The following is a 26917-nucleotide window of genomic DNA, read 5'->3' as shown; positions in this document are numbered from 1 at the left end:
GCCTCATGCGAGTGTCCCGTTGCTGCAGAGCAGGCGTAAGCCACTCGCAGAGCTCCAGGAAGGTGTCCTTCTTCATCCTGAAGTTCTAGGTCCACTGTTGTTCTTCCCAGCACTTGAGGATGATGCAGTCCCACCAGTTGCTGCTGGTGTCCAGATGCCAGATGCGGCGGGGCACGCTGGCGTCCAGGCGCTGCTGCGGCTCTTCTATGGCCCCCAGGGAGGCCAGGGGAAGGGCAGGAGACTGACGTGCACCAGGTGGTGCTAGGCAGCCTCCAGCCATTGCTGGCAGGCTTGCAGCAGCAAGGCCAAAAACTGGAGCAGAATGCCTAGGGCGAGCTCTGGCTCCATGGTGCCAACTGCGGCAGCGTTCCCAATGGGAACCACCGACACAGGCAGGTGGAGAGGAAAACGCTTTGCTGTTCCTTGGCAAGGTAGGCAAGCAAGCGAAAAAGCTGAGAACCGGCTGTCCAGGGGGGTCCCTTTAAGCACGAGCCTCAGATAGCCTCAGACAGCAGCCACACAAAGCAACTACTGACCTGATGCCCTGCCGGAACCGGTTTCAGCTGCCCTTAAATGCGACCCAGCGTCCAATCAGTGTGCACACGCTATTTCGAATTAGCAAAACGCTAATTTGAATTAGTTTTTGGGTCTAGATGCGTTATTTTGAATTAGCTTATTTCGAATTAACTAATTTGAAATAAGTTAGTTCGAATTAGCGCTGTAGTGTAGACATACCCTGACAGCTTAGGTTACATCTAGACTGCAAGCCTCTTTCGACAGAGGCTTTTTTGAAAGACGCTGTCGCAAAAGCCTCTTTTGAAAAAGAGCATCTAAATTACAATCAGTACTTTCAAAAAAGCAAGCCGCTTTTTCGAAAGAGAGCACCCAGGCAGTCTGGATGCTCTCTTTTGAAAAAGCACAGTTTGCATTACATAGTGCCTTTTTTCAAAAGAGCACTTTCAAAAAAAGGCATTATTTCTCATAAAACGAGGTTTTCTGTGGTCGAAAAAACTACCGCGTTCTTTTGATTTACTTTCGAAAGAATGCGGCAGCAGTCTAGACTCGGGACGTTTTTTTGAAAAAAGGCCACTTTTTCGAAAAAACCCTGTAGTCTAGACACACCCTTAGTGAACTGCTCTGTTTGGGGAACAAACAAAGAACAAGTCATTGGAGTGCTTCTGTTCTTCCCTGCACTAGGAACTCAGGTTCAGGCAGACGGCTGTTGCAGGGGTAGGGCTGGAGAGACTGCAGTGCTGCTTTGGTATTCCTTAGTTTGGAGAGCTCACAGAACTATGACAGAATCCCAAGAAGTGCAGGGATCAGCTTTGCCTTTCCACAACACTGCACTATGGGAGGCTTACCCACATGGCTTTGCTCTATCTGTCAACAGGGGAGCTAGCAATATGGCCATAAAATATTGACAGAGGGAAGTAGAAAAACTAATTTGACCAGTTTTCACTTTTGGCGACTTTTGCATGTCGACAGCACTTTTGTCGCCAAACCTTCCCAGTGTGGACGTATCCGTAGTTAAGCTGACTGAGCCCCCCAGCGCATTTAATAAAAGCTGACTGAGCCCCCCAGTGCTCAGTTAATAAAAGATTATGGAATTGTCCTGCAATGGCAGCGAAACTAACTCATGGGATCCAGGGGACCTCTGAAGGCTTTCAGGTCATCTCTACCCTAAATGCCTGTGAGACAGGTGACAATGAAATCCCAGAGTAAACTGCAAACCTCTCTAATATTTTTACACTCACTCACTCTGTCTTGGTTCTTATTGTTTATCAAGTGGACACTGAAATACTTATGGTTTCTGACATGTAGATTAGTGCTTTCCGGGCATGGTCACTTTAAATCAAATCAAGACTGACTGAGCTTCCAGAAATGAATATGAAGATTCAGCATGTGAGCTATGAGTGGCCAGGCATGAACACAGGAGCTTTCTACTCAGAGGGAGAGGATTTGTGTGCTTCACGAGGACCTGAGGCCAGAAGTGCTGGAAACAAATGAGTCAGCCTATGTTTAATATAATTCCGCAGCATTACACAACTTCCCCCTCCCATCCCTCTGTGAATTGCCCAGAAGTTACTGGCTTCTGCCTAGATTGGTCCTTGCACGCTGCCGCCAAAGGGCAGGTGACTTTTTTTTTTTTTAAGCTCAGTAACTTTTCTCCTGACCCTTTCTCCCCCTGACCTTTTTTTCACTGAACAAAAAAATCCTGCCCCACAATACAGCCTCAGCCCCAGCAGCAGCTGGCTCCCAACATGGCCCTGGCTGCCAGAGCGGCCGCCCGAGCAGCCGCCCCACAATGCGGCCCCAGGCCCATCCCCATCAGCAGGAGCAGCCACGACACTCACCCTCCAGGAGCAAGAAGAAGTGAGTGCTGCTGCGGAGGTGGGTGGGCTTGGATTAGAATTGTTTGTGCATCACCGTGTAGGTGTGCACATTAAGAGAACACTGGTGCAGGCTCCTGGCCGCATAGGGGAGAAGGGGCAGGGTTGAGCTCCCGCCTTGTGTGCCAATGAAAATCAGCTGACGTGCCATTTGTGGCACGTGTGCTGTAGGTTGCTGACCCCTGTGTTGCACCAGAACCTTTGGGTTTGAAACTGGGCTGGCGACGATCACACCCCAAACCTCATGGCTTAATCCTGCATAATATCAAGCACCTGTTTCCACGGCTGTTGAGGGTGTTCATCTCCTAACAGGGTGGGAATAGAGATTACTTTAAAACTAGAAAAAAATGTTTCAATCAAGTCTGCATCTGGCTGCATTTGCTTTAGGTCACTTAACAGGCTTAACAGTAACTGAAAGCAATGGATATTAAAAATCTTTGGGGACTAATGGCTTGGATGCTAAATGAATAAAACATCCAAGGGGAGAATATTAGAACCCATCTCTTAGCAGATATTCCCTATTCAACTTTAATTCTAAGTGAAATGCCCTTGTACTGCACAGCAGCACATGTTATGCCTTCATCGAAAGCAGATGATCCATCACAGGTGAATAATTATTATCTGACTTTGACCCTCTCTGTTCTTGCCAAAACCTCTTGCATCACTAGTCTGCAAACAGCTGGCTTTATATAATAGATTCATTCTTATGCAGCAGGAGACTGCATCCGTGTTCAGTGAAATTCCTGCCTCTCTCAAGGTGCCTGGATGGTACGTGCTGCCAGTTTCAGCTTTGGATGTGGGTTTTGCCTATTGATCAGTGGTTTTTGATACAGCTGGAAGCCCAGAATTTTTGTACAAAGGCTAGACCGTGCAGGAGGGTTTGGAATACAAGCCTCAGGATGACCCATATAGAAAGTAGTGAAATTGAAATGATGCTATGAGAGAAGGCTATGGGTGTTCTGGCTGTGGATTCAGTATGATTGATTGTTTTGTTTCTCCATGTAAGCAGCAACAAAAGCAAATAAGACCGCTTTTTCCACCCCCTGCTTTTATCTGTGAGATTGTGAAACTGTATAAGCCACAATTATGGCTATTTGGCATTGGCTAGAAATTCTGTTTGCCCGCTGAACTGTTTGCTTTACTGTTATCTCAGCCTCCCAACCCACTCTCCCAATCCCATTTGTCTCTTTCATCCACCTGTTACATTCTGTCTACCATATGGATTGTGAGCCCTTTCAGCCAGGGACTGTTTTCCCACTTATCTATACAGGGCCCAGCATGCTGGAACCTTATTCTTGTCTGAGGGTATGTCTACACTAGCCACCCTAGTTCAAACTAGGGTGGCTAATGTAGTCATTCGAACTTGCAAATGAATCCCGGGATTAAAATATCCCGGGCTTTATTTGCATGTTCCTGGGCGCTGCCATTTTTAAATGCCTGGTAGTTCGGACTCCCTGCCCGGGGCTACATGCGGCACGGGCTAGGTAGTTTGAACTAAAGCCCCTAATTCAGACTACCGTAACTCCTCCTGCAATGAGGTTTACCACCTAATTCGAATTAGGGGCTTTAAATCGGAATCCCGTTTCACTGCCACGTGTAGACACGGGCAGTTACTTCGGGCTAGTCAATTTCTAAAATGGCGACTGGACGGGAACATGCAAATCAAGCGTGGGATATTTAAATCCCGGGCTTGATTTGCAATTCCAGTCGCCCTCATTAGCCTCCCTAGATGGATCTAGGGGGATAATGTAGATGTACCCAGACTAACAAATATATATATAATATCATGAGCTTTCATGGGAAAACCCCACTTCTTTAGATGAGCTTGAGACATATAGTTTAGGTTTAAAGTTGGAGCCAAAACTCTGTATAGGGTGTGTCTACAGAGCATGGCTTAACTCGAAATAGGCTCCATAAATTGAGCTATCTCAATTGCATAGCCTATTTAGAAACTGTGAGCATCTATACAGCACTTATTTCAAAATAGAGCACTCTTCCTCTGACTTCCCTTACTCCTCGTACAATGAAGGATTACAGGAGTTGGAGTAAGAAGGCCTCCAGCTTGACAATATTTTGACATTATTTTGAAATAACGCTAGTTATTTCGAAATAATGTTGCTGTGTAGATGTACCCTAACAGGACTGTTTCCACCTATGTTGGTAGTGGTTGAAATCATAGGAAAACCAGGTGTTTTGTGTGAAATTGGCTCTAGAAAGCAAAAATCTTGCTCAACATAGCTCAGCTCACTAGAATTTTGCTACCTTGCAAGGGCGTCAAAGCCCCTCCCCCCAGGCCCTTGCCCATACCTCCTCTTCCCCTTGAGAGCTTGCTACTGGCCAAACCTGAAGGTGGAGTAAAACTGGAGATCCTGTCTCTATCTGACAAAAGCAGTCCTCTGCCCATGTCCCCATTCCCTTGCTCAGGGCAGGTGGACCCAGCCTCCCCACAGCTGTCCACATGGCTTTGACCATGTTGGGGCTTCTGCTCTGAGGGCCCTCCCTCCCCCCTAGAGCTGTGGGGAGAGCCACGTGGGCAGCTGTAGTGAGCTGGTGCAGAGTTGCAGACCCTCCACCTCCACCTCCACCTGCCCTGAGCTGGGCGGGGGGGGGGGGGGGGAGCGGGGAGGGAAGCTGGGAGGCGGGGATATGAGCTGCTCTCATGTCCTGAGCACCACAGGCAGGTGCGGAATTTACATGGCTCCCACTGCCTGGGCTCCCTGGCAGGGTTCCACTAGCTGCTAGGCTGACCGGGGGGAGTCTTGGGGGAAGAATAGGAAAAGGGCCAGTGGGCCATGTGGCCTAAAGTGGCCACATGGCCAGACCTGCTGCTTTCAAACAGTGACAGGGCCCTGGTTCCCTAGCCCCCGTTATTCCCGTGCCACCGTTCTCCTGTGTCAAAAACTTCACCCCTTGAGCTTTAGCCTGAACCAAATCTGGAGCTGCACAGAGATTCCATTCTAATTGCCAATGGCTAGCTGCCCGTAGAGCAGTACAAACACCTTTCACTTATGCACATGGAATATGTCTGATGCAGATACCACCTCTACTTATGGCAGAAATGTCTCCACTCCTGAGCCCCAGTGTGCTCTCCAGACACCTCCTGAAAACAAATCATCTGAATCTGCTTATCAGGAAACTGGCCAAATGCTCTCGCCCATCAAAAGCCAGACATTGGTGGTGTTTCCTGGACTACTAGATCATGAGGCGTGGCAGAAATGGGCTGATTTGTTGGACAACGCTGCTGCAGAAAGTGTCTGGCTTTGCTTGACTCTCCCTTTGTCTGGTTCACACCAGGCTGGCTCCCTGGAGCCTCATTCATGGCTCATTAGTTCTTAAGTTTGGCACAGGGATGTGTGTGAGAAGGGGAACGTGATGGTGGTTCCAAGCCACCTTTGTTCTCTTGTACTCTGGGAGTGGCCAGCAGCGCCCCCTGCTGTAAGGATGAGCAACCTTGTGGCCGCTCTCACTCTTATTTCCCATAAAGTGAGAAATAAGCCTGGGAGGCAGAGAATGGCCAGAGTGCATGGTTAAATCTGGCCTCTGCCCTGGGGCTGGGAGCAGGGCCATACGTATATCCCTAACACTGACTCTGTGCTGGCCAGGGAGGACACCAGTGTCTATTTATAGCCCTTTTATAGTGCCAGTGACATCCATGTAAATGACAGTCAAGTCCATCAACTGCAGTGGGATTACACCTGGTCTCGCGCAGTGTAATAAAGGTTGGAATCAGCCCTAGAGCCTCTCTGCTTCTCAGACACAGCATTAGACACTAATTTGAACTTTTCTTCTGAAACTGAGCCTGTGATCAAATGGCTTCTGGTTAAATTGGCTTTTATAAATTACCAGCACCTTTCTTCAGGGTGACAACAGTAAAATATCACACAAGGGACAGCGAAGTTGCTGAGACTACATAATATAAGACCTAAAGCCTTTGGGCCTCATAGCTCCCACAATCAAGTTACATTTTCTGTTTCAAGAGCAATATAATACGTAGGTAGAGCTAGGAAAGCAGCTAGTCTTATTGCATTAGGGGTTATTGTTTTGCTACAATTCTCTATTGTTATTGTTTTTGCACAAAAGTGCAGCAAATCTAAGGTGGGGGAGTGGATCCAAAATGCAATGTGTGCAGAGTCCATTATCCTGGGTTTGTAAAACGCAGGGCATTGAGCAGGTGCACCAATCTATTGGCAGGACTGGCTGGAGGCTTGTGATGCTGAGCAGAGAGGAGATGGAAGTAGAAATGTGTGGTATATACCAAGTCTCTATTAGGCAGGGTGTGCAATACCAATGTCAGTTTCTTCTGACAAGTTACACCAGAGTGTAGGATGATGTGGCTATGGATGAAGAGTAAGAGTAAGTACGCATCCATCTCAATGCACTTTACAGTATTAGTAAAGTCTCACAAGTCCCCTTTGAAGTAGATCACTTTACCTTCGTTTTATTGATGGGACAGAAAATGGCATGACCAAGTTCATACAGGGCAAAATTCTCTCCTGCCCAGGAGGCCAACCCAAAGGAGCTTACTGCTGTCAGTGGGATTAGCATAGGCCTTGTTCTGACCTAATGCTCAGAGGTGAATTTCACTTGCAGTGAGATCGTGGCAAAGCTGAGACTACAAGCAGACAGTGCTAACTTCTATTCCTCTGCTGTAACAACTAGCCGTGTGGCCTAGTGCATTATCTTTCTGCTCTATGTAATGTGAGATGAAGCCTCTCACCCTAAATGTGTCTTGGTGAGAAGGCTCAGCCCCTTGGGGAAGTCTAGCCTTTTGTTTCTTGACCAGCTGTTAATACCATTTGCACCATTTCCAGATGCAGCCTAATTTGTAACGATGATAATATTTTTTTCAAAGTATTGATTTTAGTGGCCATCACTTCATGGGCTGCCTTGATAGGGGATGATTGATTGCTTTATTACTGTGCTTGGATTTTATATTTATCAAATTAAAGAAGCAGTGAAGTGGTAGTTAATTAAGATTAAGTTTCACCAAGTGGTGCTGTGAAGAGAAAGAAAGCACCTGTAACGCTTTTCCCCAGAGAGAATTTCCTGCATGTTTTAATAACAAACCATCGTTAGTGGTTCTGCCCTGTGGAACAGGAGTCAGCCAGAATTATCAAACAGAGACTGGGAGAGATTTTCCTCAGAATACACAGAGAGAACCTCCATGGCTGGCTAATGTGATGTTGTTTTCATTGTCTGGAAAAAAATAATCCCGTGGACAATGGATTTGGCCTAATGATTCATCAGGATGAAATTCTTATTCTACCTGTGATGAACTGGAAATGTTCTGTAATATGTTTATGCATGCCTCAGTTTCCCCTATATTTTGCATTGTTACCTATGCGGGGGAAATGTCTGTGTGCCTTCAGGGCAGGCTGGGAGACATAGGCCTGGGTACCCTAGATTTTACATCTGTATAGCTATAGGGCTGCAGGAAGGAGCTGGGCTTTTACCTGGGAACTGTCAAGGAGGTGAGATGGAGAGAGATAAAGAGAACCTGAAGGCTTGGCTGGGCTTGGGGCTAACAAAAATGGTCTATGCTTTAACCTTCCTTTCTCTGTGCTACTCTAAGGACTTCCCAGGCTGTGTTCCAGCTGGCTAGTAACCCCGTCTGTTGTGACATCGCTGATGGGTGTCGAGGCAAATGCCTGGGGAGTTGAACTACACCCTGAGAATGGACAAGTCTCTCCCAGGAGTCAGTCTCAGTTAGATTTGCTGAACAGAGTTCAGTGTGAAACGAGGGTGTTGGAGCCCCCAAGGCCCAGTCTAAGGAGGTGGTAGGCTCGGTGTCCTTTCCTGGTGGAAGAGTGAGACTCCGTGGGGGTCTAGCACACTGAACGGGTTCCTCCTAGGGACTGTTCTGAAGTTGGGGGCACAGCATTATCCTGTGCATCTGTGACACTGCCTATTGGGCTTGTACGGCCCCTACGGTTCACCATCATGCTAGCTCGCTGGCAGCTACCCCTGGTATTTGTGCATGAACTGTGCAATCACAGCCCTAGGTCATGCTGTGACTTGAGCTCAGTCACACAGTGTCTGGGACAGAGGGGGGACTTGAATCCACCTCACCCAGGTCGTAGGCTGACACCACTGCACCATGCTTCTAGCCAGAGGCAGCCCCACACAAGGATTCACCCAACAGGCTGAAGAACTGTTTTCACAGAATCATAGACAAGTGGGGCTGGAAGCAACCTTGAGAAGTCGTCTAGTCCAGCCCCTTGGAAGCTTCGTAGGCCTCAGTGTTGTTTTCAGCCTCATCCCTTTGACAGTTTGTCCTGTGCTGTGATTGTACCTATGTACTGACCCTCCACAGCACGATGGCATGGCCCATGCTTTCCTGAGCCAGGGCTGCAGAATGCACCCCTAACTATAGGCTGTTAGATAGGCTTCTCTGTGCTGCTGTACTTCTGTGGGGCAGGGGAAACCGATCCCAAGGGAGATTGTTGTGACGTGATCTGCAGCTTTGTGCCAAGCTTAGGACAATGCAACAACAAGTCCACTGGGGATAGAGGGATATCTCCCCTTCCCCCTCCGCCTTCCAAGGAAGGGGGTTCTGGCTCTTGTATATTCTGAGTGCAACACAAACATCACCACCTGCTGGCAAGCAGGAACTGGTCACTGCAGAAGATAGTTTCACTGAGAACCCCTCACCTGTATCTAACCACTTGCTCTCCCCAGCCCAGAAACAAAACAGCTTTTCCATAGGTGAGGCAAGACAGATGCTGCCCTCCTCAGAACTAGCTAGTTCTGCTCCTTCATTTATTGAGAGGGGGTCACTACAGCGCAAACAAGATGCTTCCAAATCTCAAAGTCTAGGAGATTAAGGGTCCTAAACAGGGGACCTTGAACTTGGATTCCCCCCTTATATGACCAACACAAGCTGATGCTAGTAGGTTTCCCACACACATCCTTTCCAGAGACCAAGTCAGCGATAGCCAGATAAGGAAACTTGGGGGCTATTTCCTCCTCTGGGCATATTCTAGGTGCGTATTCTTTATTTTCTCACTGGGGGATGCCTAGATAATAGGTCACTAGATTGTTCCTCCATCCCCTCATCTCCCTCCAGGGCTCTCTAGCCTCAGGTATGTCATGAGTAGAAATGACAAGCCCGACATTGCTGGAGTTTTCATTCTGCTGCTCCCTCTGTTATTCCTGGCCAGCTAGGAATAGACACCGACAACAGCACCTTCCACTGCTGCCAGCTTCATGAGTCTCCAAAAGCAACAGACCTCCTACGCCACCGGCTCCCCCCATACCAGAGAGCACCACTGAGTAGCAGCCAAGATGGCAAGCTTGCATAAATGAGGTATAAATAGACTAGCACTGCAAGTACCTATTGAAATAGAAAAGCAACAGCTGATCCATTTCCCTCAAGGCTGGAAACTGGCTGTCATCAGGAGAATGCCTTTGGAGGGAAGGCTGGACAATACAGAGGGCTGGCCTCCTTGGGAGATGTGAATTCAAATCCTGATTTGGGTGGCAAGTCACAATGAATTGGAGAGTCTCTCATTTATACATAGCAGTGCTTTGCTGAACAGGGCTGGGCTGATGCATGTGAAATACCGCACTGAACTGGGCTCATAACTCTGGGCTGTGGTCATTGGGGATGCCCTCTGGTCACTGGGGCTGATGGAGCATTCATATACAGAACTGAGGACCCAGCAGTGTTGCCAATTCTTGCCATCTGAGTGCAAGTCTGGCCATATGAAAGCCCTTGCTCCTTGAGAAAAGCGACTGAGTGAGGCTCTGCTATTTTTTCTTTCTTTAAAAAAAGTTGCTGACCTTAATTGGTGCCCAGAAAAGGCTGAAAGCATGACCTGCATGTGCCTTTGAGGCTCAGGAGCCAGCAAGAACAACTGTTCAGTGTTGTTTTTATTAAAAATCTCATTGTTTTTAAAGCAGTCTCAAGGTTTGGGGGGTCCTGACCATGGTTTTTGAATATCTGGAGGGGACAATAATGCAAATCTGACACTTACATTCGTATATTAAGATCTGTGTAACAATTTGAGGCAGTTTCATGGGTGATCCCATGGCTGGCCAGAGATACGAAGTGCTAGCAATGATCTCCTTGTCACATCTTTGGGCTGGAAAAATGTTGTTTGCTGTGCTGCTTTAAGTGGAACAATTCCTTCACCAAATCTCCCAGGCTGTTCTTAAAACATGAAAAATGCCCTTTCTCTTATAAATAAAAATCAGATAGAGATATTTCCTCTCACTCCTGGGATTAACCTAAATGTTTTGAAACACCAGGCATGAAATATGCATCAAAGAAACATCAGCATCCGTTTGATTCCTCATCCCACGTCCCTCATCAAACCATGGAGATGTTCCTGCAAATCTAGGTTTCTTGGTTAATGTTAGTGGTTATGAGTTTTTCACATTGTCAGTGGTTGCTGTTATGACATTACTAATGCCTCAACACGCACACATGAGATAATGGACAATTGCCTCTTGATATGCTGTCTGGAGCCACAGTAAAAGCACATTAAATGGTGATTTCAAACACAGTAAATGGCTTATTTATTTATATATATTTTTCATCTCTCTGCTGTCTCCAGATGGAATATGAGCAGCAGGCTCCTGGTCCAAATCAATACATCAAACCCAAGTGTGATCACAATTAGAAGCACGAGTGGTACTTGTACTAATTCATGGAGCCAGCACCTTCTCCCAAGTGCAGCAGGGCTGCCTCTCAGGCCATGGTGAGACAGCCTTCCCAGTACTCTGCAAAGCCCAGGAGACAGCCAGCGCCAGGCTCTTCTTTTTAAAGGGAGGCAGGTCTGTGTGTTGGGAGAAAGGGAAGGTGGCTGAGGTGTGATCTGCCCCTCACTGGTTCTGCTGGGAGTCACTCTGGGGTAAGTTTGGTTCACTGGGCATTTGATGTATGTGACAATTGGTCTCATTCTCCTCCCACTTCTGCTGGTTTGTCTACAGTCTGATCAGTACACTGGGGAAAGACAGTTCTGTCTTGCTCTGCTGGCACCAAGCTGCCCTTCAGGAGCATAGCTGGTCTCTGGAATGTGCCCTCTGCACAGGAGCATCCTCCAGAGGATACTGTGGGTGTTCCTGCTCCTGCCATGTGGCCATATCGCTTTACCTTCCTGGCGATCCATGGCTGCCAGAATGGCATCAGGCAACTTTTGGCAGAATGATCTACCTGATTATTATTACTAATGATGATAGTGGCACCTGGGTGCCTCATTCATGTGCCAGGAGCCCACTGTGCGAGGTACAAGAACAGAACACCACATGCTAAAAGTGAGCAGGGTGAGCAGGGAAGTGGGCAGGCAGGGCCACACAGGTACTAGGATGCTGGCTGGAGAATTAGGCCATACAAATGTGAAGGCCATACAAATGTGTTGAAATCTCCCAAGACTCCTACCAGCAGCTGTGTGTTCTTGCAGATCCAAAAATCACATTTGGCCTTCTCCCATGCCATAGCCTTTACAAAAAGCCCATAAGATACAAACCAAAATGATTTCACGGGACTGCTCATAGCTAGTTGTTTGTTCAGCCCTCATGCCAACCTTGCCCCCTTCCTGGCATTCCTTGACAAATGAAGCACTTAAATAGCCCTTCGCATGTTGCATTTAAACAATAGCCTCAAACAATTATCATCTGTCCTGCCTGGGCTTCTCTCCTCCAGGAAATTCTGGCAACCCTTCCTGCTCTTGCCGACTCCCTAATCCTGGCGTAGGCCTGTCACCTCAGCTTCTTCTGCTACTGCTTTACTGTGAAGCAAACTTGTCAGCTGAGTCTGAACGGCCACACGCTGTATCCCAAATACATTCATGCTACTGCACATTCTTACCTTTCTCTATAGTCTTACCAAAACACTGTCGAGCTTTGTTAACGTTACCCCACTTTCCTGATACTCTCACTAAACCCTTTCAAGTACATGCTGTCTTTTGCGGCATATGCATTCTTAATCAAAACCCTTTCTTTCCTCTGAATATTCCCTGCATTCCCAGATCCAATGATCAGCTCCTCGTTTAACCTTCCACGTGTTACACGCCCCATCGCTGGGTCTCTTGAACACACATACATTGTTAGGCATACCACAGTGACCAATTAACAGCCTAAGGGTACGTCTAGACTGCAGGCTTCTTTCAGAATAAGTTTTTCTGGAAGAGATCTTCTGGAAAAGCTTATTCTGAAAGGCTACGTCTACACTGGCCCCTTTTCCGGAAGGGGCATGTAAATTTCACTAGTCGTCGTAGGGAAATCCACGGGGGATTTAAATATCCCCCGCGGCATTTAAATAAAAATGTCCGCCGCTTTTTTCCGGCTTTTAAAAAAGCCGGAAAAGAGCGTCTAGACTGGCCCCGATCCTCCGGAAAAAGTGCCCTTTTCCAGAGGCTCTTATTCTTACTTCAAAGTAGGAATAAGAGCCTCCGGAAAAGGGCACTTTTTCCGGAGGATCGGGGCCAGTCTAGACGCTCTTTTCCGGCTTTTTTAAAAGCCGGAAAAAAGCGGCGGACATTTTTATTTAAATGCCGCGGGGGATATTTAAATCCCCCGCGGATTTCCCTACGACGACTAGTGAAATTTACATGCCCCTTCCGGAAAAGGGGCCAGTGTAGACGTAGCCAAAGGGTATGTCTACACTACCCCGCTAGTTCGAACTAGCAGGGGTAATGTCGTCATCCGCAATTGCAAATGAAGCCCGGGATTTGAATTTCCCGGGCTTCATTTGCATAAAGCCGTCTGGCGCCATTTTTAAATGCCGGCTAGTTCGAACCCCGTGCCGCGCGGCTACACGCGGCACAGAGTAGCTAGTTCGGATTAGGCTTTCGCGAGGAGTACAGCTAGTTCGGATTAGAAGCCTAATCCGAACTAGCTACTCCGTGCCGCGTGTAGCCGCGTGGCACGGGGTTCGAACTAGCCGGCATTTAAAAATGGCGCCGGCTGGCTTTATGCAAATGAAGCCCGGGAAATTCAAATCCCGGGCTTCATTTGCAATTGCAGATGACTACATTACCCCTGCTAATTCGAACTAGCGGGGTAGTGTAGACATACCCTATGAGAGCGTCCAGATGGCAAAAGAGCAATGAACTAGTGATGTGCTTTTTTGAAAAAATAGCATCCACACTGATTGGATGCTATCTCACATTTAAAGCCACCCGAAACCAGTTCAGGCAGAGCATTAAGTCAGCAGTTGCTTCTGGGTGCTGTTGCCCAAGGCTAGCTGAGAGAGATGTTTAAAGGGACCCCCTGGACAACTGTTTCTCTGCTTCTGGTGCATGCTTGCCTACCTCTCTGAGGGACAGCAAAACTTTTGCAGTGTATGCTCTGGTAGCCCAGCTTTTGGACGTCATAGCACACTCCTAGCCATGGAGCCAGAGCTGCCTCTGAACATGTGATGGCCCCACTCAGCCATGCTGCAGTTTCTGCAGCAGTTTTTGCAGACCGCCTTCCTGGCCCTGCATGAGCTCGACACCGAGCTCATCACTAAGACCCTCTCTCTGTGTGTGGAAGCAAGGCCCTTGCAACCGCACCCCACAGTGGAGAGACGGTTTTGGAGACTGGACACCAGTGCTGATGTTGGGACCAGCTGGTGATGGAGCGGTGGGATAACCAGCAGTGGCTCCACAACTTCCAGATGAGGAAGGCCACCTTTAAGGAGCTGTGTGCCTGGCTTGCCCCTGTCCTCCAGTGTTGGGACACTCAGATGTGACCCACCAGCACCCTGGAGAAGCAGGTCGCCATCACTGTCTAGAAGCTCACCAGCCCAGACAGCTACCGGTCTGTGAGCAGCCAGATCAGTGTGAGAAACTCGGTCTAGTAGGACCAGGAGTGGGGTCCTGCCCCGTAGTGAGAGCTGTGCTCCCTTGCCCTGGCGTAGCCCTGTTGAGCTCTTTGACCTTACTCCAAACTTTTTCCAAGGTCTGGGGGTGGTGACCACTCGAGGCCAGAACCGCAGCCATCCGGCCATAGATATTGGTGTTGCGCTTCTGGGAGTGGAGATCCTGCAGGGTCTCCTCACCCCACACCTCCAGGAGGGCCAGGATCTCTGCCTCACACAATTACAGTGCACATCTTTTTGTGCTTCTGGCCGGGCCCTGGTCATGCTCCCTGTGAGGGCCATGAGGGATTTTGGGGGGGGCTGTGGCTGAGTCATGGTTCCCAATTTGTGTGGCAGAGAGAGCCTCATGGTCAGGTGCAGCTGTCTGGGCTGGCTTCCTACCACAAGGCTTGTCCCGGGTGCTTGCAGCTTTAAGAGCTGGCAGGAGACAGGAACTATAGAGTTCTGATTAGTTTGGGCAGAGTGGCCACGAGGGTACCTGTGTTAGTTCCTGGAGGCCTCTTTTTTTCGACAGAACTCCCTCTTCTGCATCCACACACGCCTTTTTCATTCCAGGAGGAGTAACAGTTAATTTGAACCAAGGACTTAGTTTGAATTGCCGTTTCACTGCCGCGTGTAGCCCTGGGCAATTACTTCGGACTAGTGGAATTTAAAAATGGCGACCGGACGGGAACATGAAAATAAAGCCCGGGATATTTAAATCCCGGGCTTCATTTGCAACTTCGAATGCCTACATTAGCCTCCCTAGTTTGAACTAGGGGGCTAGTGTAGACATACCCTATGAGAGCATCACTGATCCTTTCATAACTTTGGAGTAGCACATTATCCTGCCTGTTGGGACATGGTGCCTAGAATTTTCTTCCTCTTTCTCCTTGCTCCACAATTCTTTCTCTTCCTTTTTAAACTAAACTTTTAACTTCACAGGAATCTTTATGTCACTTTATCCATGTTTCAAAGAACTTTTTGCTCTTTATCTGCCATTTCAATACCAGGTAACCCAGCATGTACTGGAATTCAGGCTAGCACTATGTTCCTGCCAGAACATACTAGTTCTGTTGTCAAGAAATTTATTTCTTTTATTAAATCACTCCTGCTTTTTGAAGTACCCTTTTTAAGTGCCAGTATATCTCATAATGAGTCCAAAAAGATAGCAGCTGCTGTAGGCTGTATGTCTCTTATCCAGTTTAATGCTAATATTATTCCCACCCATTTCCACTGTCATAATGGCTACAAAATTAGATATTCTTTTAGATTTGTTAATTCCAGTCTCGGGGATGCAAAAGGCTTTTCACGCTCAATCTGTTTCTTCATCTTTAGATCTGTCAGTGTATATTCAGCAACCATATATATATATATATCCATTTACTATATATAAACTCATAAGCTTTATCTGTCTTACTTTCTTTACCTTTATTTTGTTACAAAGGCCCAGGAATCTCAACATGCACTCTGAAGAGAGTGTGCACAGATTTGAAATCAGAGTTTTCCTTCACCTAGATCAATATGCATAAAAAGGCTTAGTGAGCTCTGATTTGAAATCAACGTTTTTCTCCCCTTAGATACTATTGGTCCGTGACGCCTTATTCCATATTATTCAGTGCAACTCCTCAGGATCACTCTATAGAGGGCTTCCTCAATTTGCTACTCTGAGGATGTGCCTTAGTGCTGTAGTACCCCAGTGCAGCTGGTTATACCACCAACTCTTAACCAGGTACAAAAAGCTGTCAAGCAGATGAAATCTGGAAAGGCACCTACAGGAGGTGTTGTGATCCCATTACAAAGCTGGCAGAGGCCAGCTGATGCGCTGTCTCACCTGTATAATTATTGCCATTTGGGAGAAAGAGCAAATTCCATAAGACTTCAGAGATGCCCTGATTGTCCATATATACAAGAGAAAAGATGGCCGTGCATGATGCGAAGACCACGAGGGTATCTCACTGCTATGTTTAGCTTGTAAGATCCTGGCTCACATTGTCTATAATTGGCTGTCGTTACATGTGTTCACAAATGGCATCATTCCTGCAAGTCAGTGTGGATTTCGTGCCAGTCAAAGCACTGCCAGAATGATATTCACAGCCAGGCAGATTCAAGAAAAATGTAGAGAGGAATATCAGGATCGCTACATGATTTTCATTGACCTGACCGAGGTGTTTGACACTGTCAACAGAAATGGGCTTTAGAAGGTACTTGAACAAATTGGCTGTCCTAAAAATATCATCAATTCAGTTTGGTCCTTTCATGATGGTAATCTGGGTCACGTCCTTAACAACAGAGAATCATCAGCATATTTTGAAGTATCAAATGGTACAAAGCAAGAATGTGTCCCTACTCCTCTCCTGTTCAGCTTCTACTTTTCAATGATGCTGTTAGTTGCTTTCAAGGATTACGAGTTGGGCCTATCCCGTCAGTTCTGAACAGATGGCAGCATTTTCAACTTCCAAAGATTTTAGGCTTATACTGAAGTGTTCACTACAACAATCTGTGACCTCTGATCTTTTCCATCCATGTGCAGATTTTCTCCATCCATGTGTAGAATACACGATTATGTGCACTGAGACATGTGCGAATGTCACCACCAGTAGAAAGAAAACCTAGCTGCCAGCACTCTGCAAATCAGCTGGGTGGTATTTGATTCTCTTCTGGGTGGCCGCACATGCACGCAGCTTACAGGGAGCACTGTCCACAACCTCCTGTTTGCTGATAACTGCACTGATGGCTCATGTGGTCAAAGATGCATAGAAGCTTTTTGATTTTTTTTGCTACCTCTGCTCATTATTTTTCACTCATTGTGAACCTCAAGAACACATAGGTTATACCTCAATCTGCTCAGAAAGAGCCCAGCACTCCCGTGATCAGTGTGGCTGCTACTGTCCTTCAGGCTGTGGATAGGTATTGCTATCGTGGAAACGTGTTTTCTTCCAGCATAAATGCTGATGATGAGGTAACTGCTTGACTAGCCATAGACTGACCAAACAATGGTCTGATCATGGTGTTAAACTTCATGCTAAGGTAGAAGTTTATCAGGTAGTTGTCCTGACGATCCTGCTGTGTTAGGCATCAGGCTACGTTTTGTTTGCTTAATTCCCAACATTCCTCATATTTGTCCAGAAGACTTATCTGTGTGATGTCCCTTAATTTTAGCCCAGAATGTTATATCCAACTGCCTTCTTGCTGACCCTCTAGGCACCTGCCCCTGTGTGGGGCAGGAGGAGACTTTGTGAGTTCCCCTCACCCCCAGGCGGGAGGAGCACGCAAAGTCTCTCACTCCCTGCCCTCACCGTGCAAGGGGCATGTGACTTTTAGCGTGAAAGTGCTGCGCCCCCCCTGCAGGGCAAGAGGAGAGTGTGCACTCCCCTGCCCCCTGCCAATCAGGGCCTGGTTGGCCTGGGGGTGGGGAAGAGGCAGTTGTCCATGGGCTGGATCCGGCCCGCGGAGACCCCTTTGCCCACCCCTGACTAAGAGTAAGCCCTGCAGACTGCAGTCATGCCAGCTTCCTGCCCTTGATATACAAGTTCCCTGTCCTGACTATGTAGGTAATGCCATCTATTTTATGCTCAGGAACTCAGTCATATGATTTAGCTTAGAATAGGAAATATTTTCTCTTGGTGAAGAATTTCCAAGCATGTAAATGTGTTTTATTTCCTCCCAAAACACTTTCAGGTATTTCTTGAAAACACAAAAAACTAGATTTTTTAAAATGAAAAAACCTTGTTGGAAAAACAAACTTCCTATGGTCTTTAATTTGTCCTGTCATGTGTCTGAGTGTGATGCTGCGTATGCTGCCTGTACCTCTGTGGCGCTTAGACTTCAGAGGCACCATGGCACACTTAGTTTACACTGGCCAGGCTACATCTAGACTGCATCCCTCTTTCAACAGAGGGATACAAATCAAACACATCGAAATTGCTAATGAAGCAGGGATTTAAATATCCTGTGCCTCATTAGCATAAACATGGCCGCCACTTTTTTTCAAAATGGAATTTTTTTGAAAAAAACCCCCAGTAGTCTAGACATGGATCTGTTGAAAATGAACCCTTTTTTTTGACCGATCCTGTATTCTTCAAACAACGAGGTTTACAGAATCTGTCAAAAAAGGGTTTATTTTCGACAGATACACATCTAGACTGCTGGGGTTTTTTCGAAAAAACTTCATTTTGAAAAAAAGTGGTGGCCATGTTTATGCTAATGAAGCATGGGATATTTAAATCCCTGCTACATTAGCAACTTTTGATGAGCCTAATCTGCATCTCTCTGTCGACAGAGAGGTGTAGTCTAGACACACCCTGGGTGAACAGGAGCAGAATTGATGCCCTGGGTCTCTATGGCACAGAGAGTTACAACATCAGAGCAGTCATAACATGGCATTTCACCATGATGAGCCTAGTACGGAAAATGATGGGCACTTATGTAATGCGGGAAGCCTCCACTCCCTTTATAAAAGAGTGGGTGTTTGTCTTCTCATTGCAGTGACAGTCCTAGTAATAAATCAGTACCAGAAAAGCCTTTGATAAGCCATTTTTAGCAGTTGGAGGAAGGGAAATAATTTTCAAATTCTTTTGGGAGTGAAAAAAGCAAAGCAGCTGAAGGGAGGGCGAAGAGGAGGAAGGGGACATGCATTCATAGAAGGAAGCACAGCCACTTCAGAAAGGTCACTTCCCCTTGCTGTTATTATTAGTGGTACCAAGAAGCACCAGTTGGGGATCAGGCGCGATTGTGCTAGGTGCTGCACACACATGTGGAGGAGAAAAGAAGGGCCCCAAAGAGCTTGCCTTGTGCATCTGTCAGACTCTGCCCCCAGTGTTCCCTGGCTGCTCTCTGATTCCCTGTAAATTTGGGGCACAACTTGCTCCTCTTCATTTAATTCTAGTTAGTGAATCTTGTCTCTGATTCTGCCTCCTGGGATGCTACACGCTTGTACAGACAATGCTTGTTAGTGAGCTAGTTTGGTATGCAGAAGCGGAGCTGGTACGATCAGGCCAATGAAATTACATCCAACTGTACATAACGAGGCTGTATGTTGTTCCATATGCTGCAATTAAAATGACACACAAAGCAATCATGCACAGGCATAATTCCATCAGGGGCTTTGGGTGGCTCTGTAAACCACTGGAACTGAATTCCCTCAGGGCGTGTAGCTGCCTATTTGTTAGGGCTGCTCTGCTTACCTAGCAATACAACCAGCTCCACTCTAATGCAGTTCCTGCACCTGTTTGTGAGCCAGCAGTAATCCCAGTGCTTGGCGCTGCTCTCCCAAGTACCCAACCCAAGCTGGTGTGTGCTGAGACCAGCCGTCTATGGCAGTGGGTGTGAGAAATCACCTCTCCACTTATTCAGGCTCCTCTCATCAGGACTAGGGGAGGACACTTCAGATGCAAACACTGAAACCACCCCAACCTCTAGTTCACCTTGAGAGCGGGCTTCCACAGAACTAGAGGGGCCATCTTTCTACTGGGTCAGAGCAAGAAGGGCAGGCTTTCATGGGCAGGGCTCTGCTAACTACAGTGAGGGATTGTCTTATCGGCACAGGTGGGAGTAAAAGGGCATTTTGTTGGGAATCTGCCCTTAAACTCCACAGCAGAGACTTCGGCCCTGGGTTTACAAGAGCATGAGCAACCCAAGACAAACTTTGAGCAAAGCAGCAACCGCCTCACTTCCCAACCCATCACATATCAGCTGATCACCAGGTCTGTGACCCTACCCCTCATGGGTAGGGAGATTACACCCTCAGCCTCCCACCAGTGAGGGAGGCACAGTTGGAGCCAAGGCCCTGCCTGCTCCAAGCTGTAAATATCCCCAGGTGCTCAGAATCAGAGTAGGAGTGGGCCCTGGCATCCTCTGTGCCTTTTGGGTCAACTGCCATCTTCCCCTAAGGATCGCTGCATTTTAAAGGTGCTTGTTCACTGACAGGGTTGGGGGATCAGTTGTCTTGGTAAAAATTTCAGGGGGGAGGGGAGATTTTTCAGCCTTCTGCTGAGGAAACATTGAATTAGCCGGTGTAAAGAAATTCTACGAACCAGCAAAACTGCTGCATCAGCCCTCCTGGTGTAATCACTCCTTAACAGAAGAATAGTAATAGAGATGTAGCCGTGTTAGTCTGGGGTAGCTGAAACAAAATACAGGACTATGGAGCACTTTAAAGACTAACAAGATGGTTTATTAGATGATGAGCTTTCGTGGGCCAGACCCACTTCCTCAGATCACATAGTGGAAGAAAATAGGCACAACCATATATACCAAAGGATACAATAACAAAAAAAGGTGAACACATATAAAAAGGACAAATCAAATTTCAGAACAGAGGGGGAATGGGGGGGAGGTAAATGTCTGTGAGCTAATGATATTAGAGGTGATAATTGGGGAAGCAGTTCACAGACATTTACCTCCCCCCCCATTCCCCCTCTGTTCTGAAATTTGATTTGTCCTTTTTATATGTGTTCACTTTTTTTTTATTGTATCCTTTCGTATATATGGTCATGCCTATTTTCTTCCACTATGTGATCTGAGGAAGTGGGTCTGGCCCATGAAAGCTCATCACCTAATAAACCATCTTGTTAGTCTTTAAAGTGCTACATAGTCCTGTTTTTTATTTCCTTAACAGAAGGTAACTGGTGCCACCCTGTGCCTCCACTAGATGGTGCCCAATCCATAATTTAACAGGGAGGGTTTCTCCAATCTCTGCTGGAGCAGTGCAGCCTTCTCCGGTGGAAACAATGCAGTGCCTGCTCAGATTAAAAACAAGGACTGGATACCTAGGATTGCAGGAGGGAGCGCCCAGGATGGGATGGAGCTGGCTCTGATATCACATCCGTGGACACAAAAGGTTGGGAACGCCACTGGAATTCCAGAGCAGCGCAGACTTTGACTGGGAAGCCTTCCCAGTGGACACTAACTCACTGGAAGTGCTGCCTGCCTGCCTGCCTGTGTGTGGTGGTGGTGGTGGGGGGGGGGTGTCTGGCATTTGACTCCAATTAAGGTGAAATCTGGAAAGAACAGGCAGGAGAGCAAAAAAGGGGATGTGATGAAGGAGTCAAGGTGTTTCCCAGTTGCTCCATCTTCTGTGGGGAGAGATGGATGGACCGAAGTGCTGCCGTTTGCTACAACTTGCCTCCAAAATGTGAATAAGAAAATCCCACAAGAGAACCTGTTTTGGTTGGGTGCTCTCTGTTAAGATCTGTTTCATCCAAAGCAGACAAACATTCACCAGGATTGCTCCGTTGGAAAAGAAGTAGATTACCTGGAGCAGAAGTGCTGAACCCCCACTCGGTGAAGTTGGATTGGTTTGGGGTGCTTTCCCCACCTCTGTATACAAATTGTCCTAACTATGGGCACTGTATAACTGTGGCGCATGGCTGTGTAGTGTCGTGTTGCTTCCTTTTTATTTCTTGTATAAGTTTGAACAATGATCACAGTCAATCCGGATGGAAAAATAATGATCAGAAGATGTCTTGTCACCTTGAGACCTTTTAGGTAAAGTTCTTTTTATTGCTCTTTTTACCATTCTCCCTTCCCACCCCCAGCCTTTGCATCCCATCTTGTTGTTCAGCTTCAGGGAACTGGAACTGAATAATTCATCTAAGTAAATTTTCTAGCATTCACTGTTTTCCAGAGGAATCAATTTCAGATTAAAATGTCAAGAATCAAAGCAAGTTTGCCTTTAAGTCAGCATCATGGAAGCTAATGTGTGGCTCCTGCATACTATATCTTGCCTGCTTATTCTTTCCTTATGCTAATATCAGTTGAGTATTAGGTACAGGTTTTTAATATCTTTTTTTGGTGATATTTGTACCCACAGAGGGATTGATGCAAACAAATGACAAGCCAGCTTTGGCTGTCGGTTACACTGGTTTGAATTCACTGATAATGTAAAATGCAGGACAATAGATCCCCCCTACCAACACCAAAGGAAAAATAATTCTATATGGACTCCCCCTGACCAGACTAACACGGCTACATTTCTATCACTGATAATGTAGTTACTCCAGATTCACATGCAGCAGAATCGTGTCCAAAGTCAGATGTTCCAAGCGCCCCTCCTCACCTGAATTTATGCATTTCCACTTACTGATCTTTCACCCTCAACAACTACAAAGGTTTTTTTTTTATGATTCCATTGCTATTGATTTGCATAGATTGCTTCCTGTAAGTCTATTTTTTGGACTGTTTATTAACATGCAAACTCTCTCTAATGCTTGTGTTCTTTCTTTAAAACTGATTTGAAGAGTTGTGGTTTATGCACTTTCAACCTTCAAAGGGCATTGTTTGTTTGTGTGTTATGGGCAAAGAATTATGACTATAAAGGTTAGGTCTGAATCAAAGCAAACCCATCTCAGTGCTTTCAAATAGCACAAAAGCATTTGAAGTGGATTTCACAAGCCAGGATGCTGGATCTTTAACTCTGTCAGAGGCAGGTTGGTTGGGGGAATTGAAGGAGGGGTGATGGTATCACTTCTCACATGGAATAGCTTTTGAGAATTGTTGCTGCCAAAATTTCAGCTGTCTGATGAACTTATCTGCCCTCCATTTTATCTGAGCCCCTCACAATCTTTGAATGTAGTTATCCCTTGGACACCCTACGGAGGCACAGGAATATAATTATCCCATTGTACAGATGGGGATCAGAGACAAGAAAGATACCTGGGCTAAATACCGCGCCCAAGGTCAAAGACAAGACCTGAACACTCTCACTCCTACATAGTGCCCCAGTCTCCTGGACCAGCCATGCACACAGGTGGGGCAGGTTGCTCTGCTAGGTGAAGTGGGAGTGGGTTAGCAAAGGGATGGTACTGTCCCATCTACTCAGCAGGGATTTTATCTCCAATCTAAAGTTTGGGAGGTACCAAATGGGCAGGAGGGGCATGCCGGTGGGGTAGGTGCCTTTGGGTAGCAGAGTTTGCCTTCTGGAAGGAGGGTAGAAGAGATGGGAAAGGTGCCTGATCACACATGTTGAAGAGGAGATGGGAGCAATTCGTCACTCTGCTGCTTGCAGGCTATTCCTGTTCTCTGGTGTCCAGGGCCAAACTCTGATAGCGCAGAGGTGGATCAGGGCACAGGCTGAAGGAGCAGGGGGGATCCAAAGGGGGACAGCTACTCTGCAGCAATTCACCAGCTGTGCCAGTTATGTCACACACTATACATAGCCGTCACCTAGAGCTGTCACTTTCTCTCCTGTTGAATGACACTCTGCCTAATAGAACAACGGTGCCCAAGGTGCAGTGCTAGGCTTGGCGGCTGCCATCAGTGAGGGATCAGTGAGCTCTGCTTTGAGAGGTTCTGTTCATTCACCTTTGTAAATGTTTGTTAAACACCAAGATGAAGTCATTGGAAGAGCTCCCCTATTGGAAGAGATTACTCCAGGAGCAGGGAAATCTCATTTCTAGCAGCATCCTGGGAATAAGGCTTGAAAGTGGAGTAACAGCAATGAGTCATAGCCTGGCAAAGTCTGATTAAAGTAAGGCCTGAGACTGTAATAGGAGGGTAAGTTTCAGAGGGGTAGCTGAGTTAGTCTGTAACTAGAAAAACTTAAAAAAACCCAATGAATGGTCTTTCAGCACCTTAAAGACTAACAAAACATGTAGATGGTATCATGAGCATTCAGGGGTACAACCCACTTCTTCAGATGAATGGAGTATTAAAAGCCCAGTTCCAAAATAAATAGAGGATGGGATGAGGGGAGAAAGAAGGGGAAAATAGTGAATTAGAATGTTCATGTTACATGAAGCTGATAGAGAAGGTGCAAATTGTTCTTAAGTACCCATTGTTTAGTTGGTTAAGTCATTAGGATGTGGAAGGTAGTGTGCTAGCCAGATGATGTCTTTATTCATGCCTTTGTGATGGGTCCCAAACTTGTAAATGAAATTAATTTCCAAAGCTTCCCTGTGTATTTGGCTTGCAGAATTGGCCTGAACACAACATGGTGATTTTGAGTTTTGAAGGGACATGAAGTGAACCTTGTAGGTGGCTTGTGTTTTAGGAGGGGAAGTGCATGTGGGGATTTGAGGATGGGTCCAAGTGATCGGTTTGGGGGCTTGGTCTTAGTCAGATAGCAGGATGGTGTTCTCAGTACACTAGGACCTGATTCTGCTCTTATGATGGTGTAAATGTGGAGCAACTGTATTGAAATCAATAGGGTTAAATGGCTGTTAAACCAGCATGAAACCCCAATCCGGCTTTTCTAAGAGATGTTTCCCTTGAGATTGTATATCACAGGAAATGAGATGTGATTGAGTGAGGCTACAAACTTTCAAAGGTGTTTTCCCAAATCATTTAGACAAACTGGGGGCAGGGATTCTCCCTGGTTTAACTCATTAGTAATGGTGCTTGGGGGGATGTTTTGAAGCATTGGAATTGTAAGGCTATTGACGCTACTGTGCTGGCTTCCCTCACCCGCTCAGTCCTGACCTGCCGTACTCGCTCCTCTTCCAGGCCTATGTCCTACCCACCAGCTCTGTGGGTGCCCTTCAGACCCTGCTAGTCTAGTCACTGAGCACTCCACAGATCAGTAAAGGTGTTTTCTCCTATTCTAGGTGGTTTCTCCCAACCTCCACCAACTTACCAGCCCAGTGTAGGCCTGACCTGTGGCACCCTCCATTGTTTGAACTCTGCCCTGACAGACCCTGACCTGTGTTTTTATGTTGTAGCCATGTGGTGAGACTAGTGTATGCTCTTAGGTCTTGTCTTCACTGCAGTGTGCTTCCTGCCTCCTTTCCCCTCACCCAGGAGTCCCTTGCTTTAGCTTGTGGTACTTTACTTCAAGCTCCTGGGGCTGTGGGTTGACCCTTGAGAGCTGTTGATGTTCACACTAGGAATTGCAGTGGACATACCGATATTGTGCTGCTAATCCAATTGCTTGGTGCAGCTCATGTGTTATTTTGTGGTATGGCTGCTCTCACTTGAGCTAGGCTAACTCAAGTGCAGCTGTCTGCACTTTTCCGCATGTAAGTTAATGCTGCAGTGAAGGCAATTCCTTGGAATCTAGACCCTCCTTTGCTTTGTATAGTAATATGGCTACTATGTAGTCTATAGTAAGTGGTCACCTAAATCTACTGAGACCTTGTCTACTGGTCTTTAATCAGCTGCTTCTCTTCACTGATGCCAGTGGGCTGGATCCACAGTTGGTGCAAATCAGCATAGCATCACTGAAGCTGCCAGACACTAGCTGGTGTTTTGGCCCATTGAAATTGGAGTGGTGCTTAGCCGACTTCATTAATCATCTTCTGGATAAGAATTGTAGGGAAAAAGACCCAAATCTGTGAGAGTGCCTTGGTAATGGAGAAAAGTTGCTTATTACTAGCATTCTGTAAACATAGCCAGCGTAGATAAAGTAACAGAAAGGAGAATTTATTTATAGAAACTTGTGTGAATGGCTCACTTCTAATGTCTCTGACTTCAAAATCAAAAGCACCTGAGTGAGTGATTCTACCCAGCAATGCCTGATAGTGCTAAGAGTTAATCACAAGCCAACTGCAGTGCCTCACCTCCTCTGTCTCTATGCTTCTTTTTGAGGGTCTAAAGCTGTGAAAGCTTGTAAGTAGAAAAATCATTTGTTTCCTCGGAACCTTAGAATGCATTGTCCCCTTGCTTAGCAATTTGCTGTCTAGTGACCAAGTATGAGAGGGCTATGGTGTTTCAGGACCATGGAAAGCTCATGGCTTCAAAAGATGCTGCAGTCATTTCCAGAATACATTTCCAGGATCCCCAAATGATATAGCATACCAGAATATACCTCCCCAGGGCCAGATTTTGCTCTGTTGCAATTGTGTGAATCTTCAGCAACAGAACATGCCATTATTCCAAACTGACAGTAAATAAATTGAGTAGAATTTGGCATTCTCCTCCTGAATACGGTCCTAACACAGGGAATTATTGAAATTTCAGTCCTAGCGTGGGTAGCATTTTAGGTAGAATTGTCACCAGAACCTTGTGAAATCATAGCACCTTGAATTAAATGACTATGTGATGACAGTCCATGTGATGAGCAGCCAGCTTGGAATGTAGACATTACATTATTATCAAAGCTCTACATTCAATAGCAGGTAAAGCTAATGGATTAGTTTTGGAAATGGGGTCTGATGCAGCTCTTGCTTACAGTGAAAGTCTGCTGATTTCAATGGACTTAATTCTGACTTACACCAGGGTGAGCTTCAGTTGGGCCCCTAATATCTTTTAGGCTATTTCTCCAATAATGCATTCCAGCACAAAGAACTGCAGTCCAAATGTTCATGGAGATGAGAGAGTGAACAGAGTTTTTTCTTTTCTTCCTTTCTCCTCATTAGAAATGGAGAAAATCAGAACAAAATAAGAGAGAACCTACAGACTAATGGCAACCTCCTGAATCTCCTTAGTCCTAGGAGAAATCCAATGGTGCAACTAAATGCTGTTTCTCTACCCAGTAATTTAATTAGGATTAAGTAGGAAAACTAGTACATTTTAAGTACCTAAAATCTTGAGCCTTCCCCTTGCCCGACATTCCATTTGAAATTGTGAAGTTTTTTTCCTTCAAATGAGATGCTAGAAAGCGCAGCCCCTTTGAATTTTTTTCTTCAGCAGTGGTGGAGAGTTTTTCCTTCTTTCTTTCTTTCTTTCTTTCTCCCATGGTTTAAACTGTTAGGGTACGTCTAGACTACATGGCTCCGTCGACGGAGCCATGTAGATTTGTTGTTTTGGCAAAGGCAAATGAAGCCGCGATTTAAATGATCGCGGCTTCATTTAAATTTACATGGCT

General features: G+C 46.4%; 1 protein-coding gene across 1 annotated transcript in view; it reads left to right on the top strand.

The window, feature by feature from the left end:
• Positions 1 to 21148: 21148 nt before the first annotated feature.
• Positions 21149 to 26917, top strand: part of MGAT5B (alpha-1,6-mannosylglycoprotein 6-beta-N-acetylglucosaminyltransferase B) — a 260018-nt gene continuing 254249 nt past the window's right edge. The window contains exon 1 of the mRNA XM_006135747.4: positions 21149 to 21663. Coding sequence (XP_006135809.1) covers positions 21596 to 21663 — 68 coding nt within the window. The 5' untranslated portion in view covers positions 21149 to 21595. The remainder of the gene's footprint in view (positions 21664 to 26917) is intronic.

The sequence above is a fragment of the Pelodiscus sinensis genome, chromosome 20 (genome assembly GCF_049634645.1).
Source record: "Pelodiscus sinensis isolate JC-2024 chromosome 20, ASM4963464v1, whole genome shotgun sequence".
NCBI classification, from domain to species: Eukaryota; Metazoa; Chordata; order Testudines; family Trionychidae; genus Pelodiscus; species Pelodiscus sinensis.
This window is presented reverse-complemented; position numbering and strand designations above follow the sequence as displayed.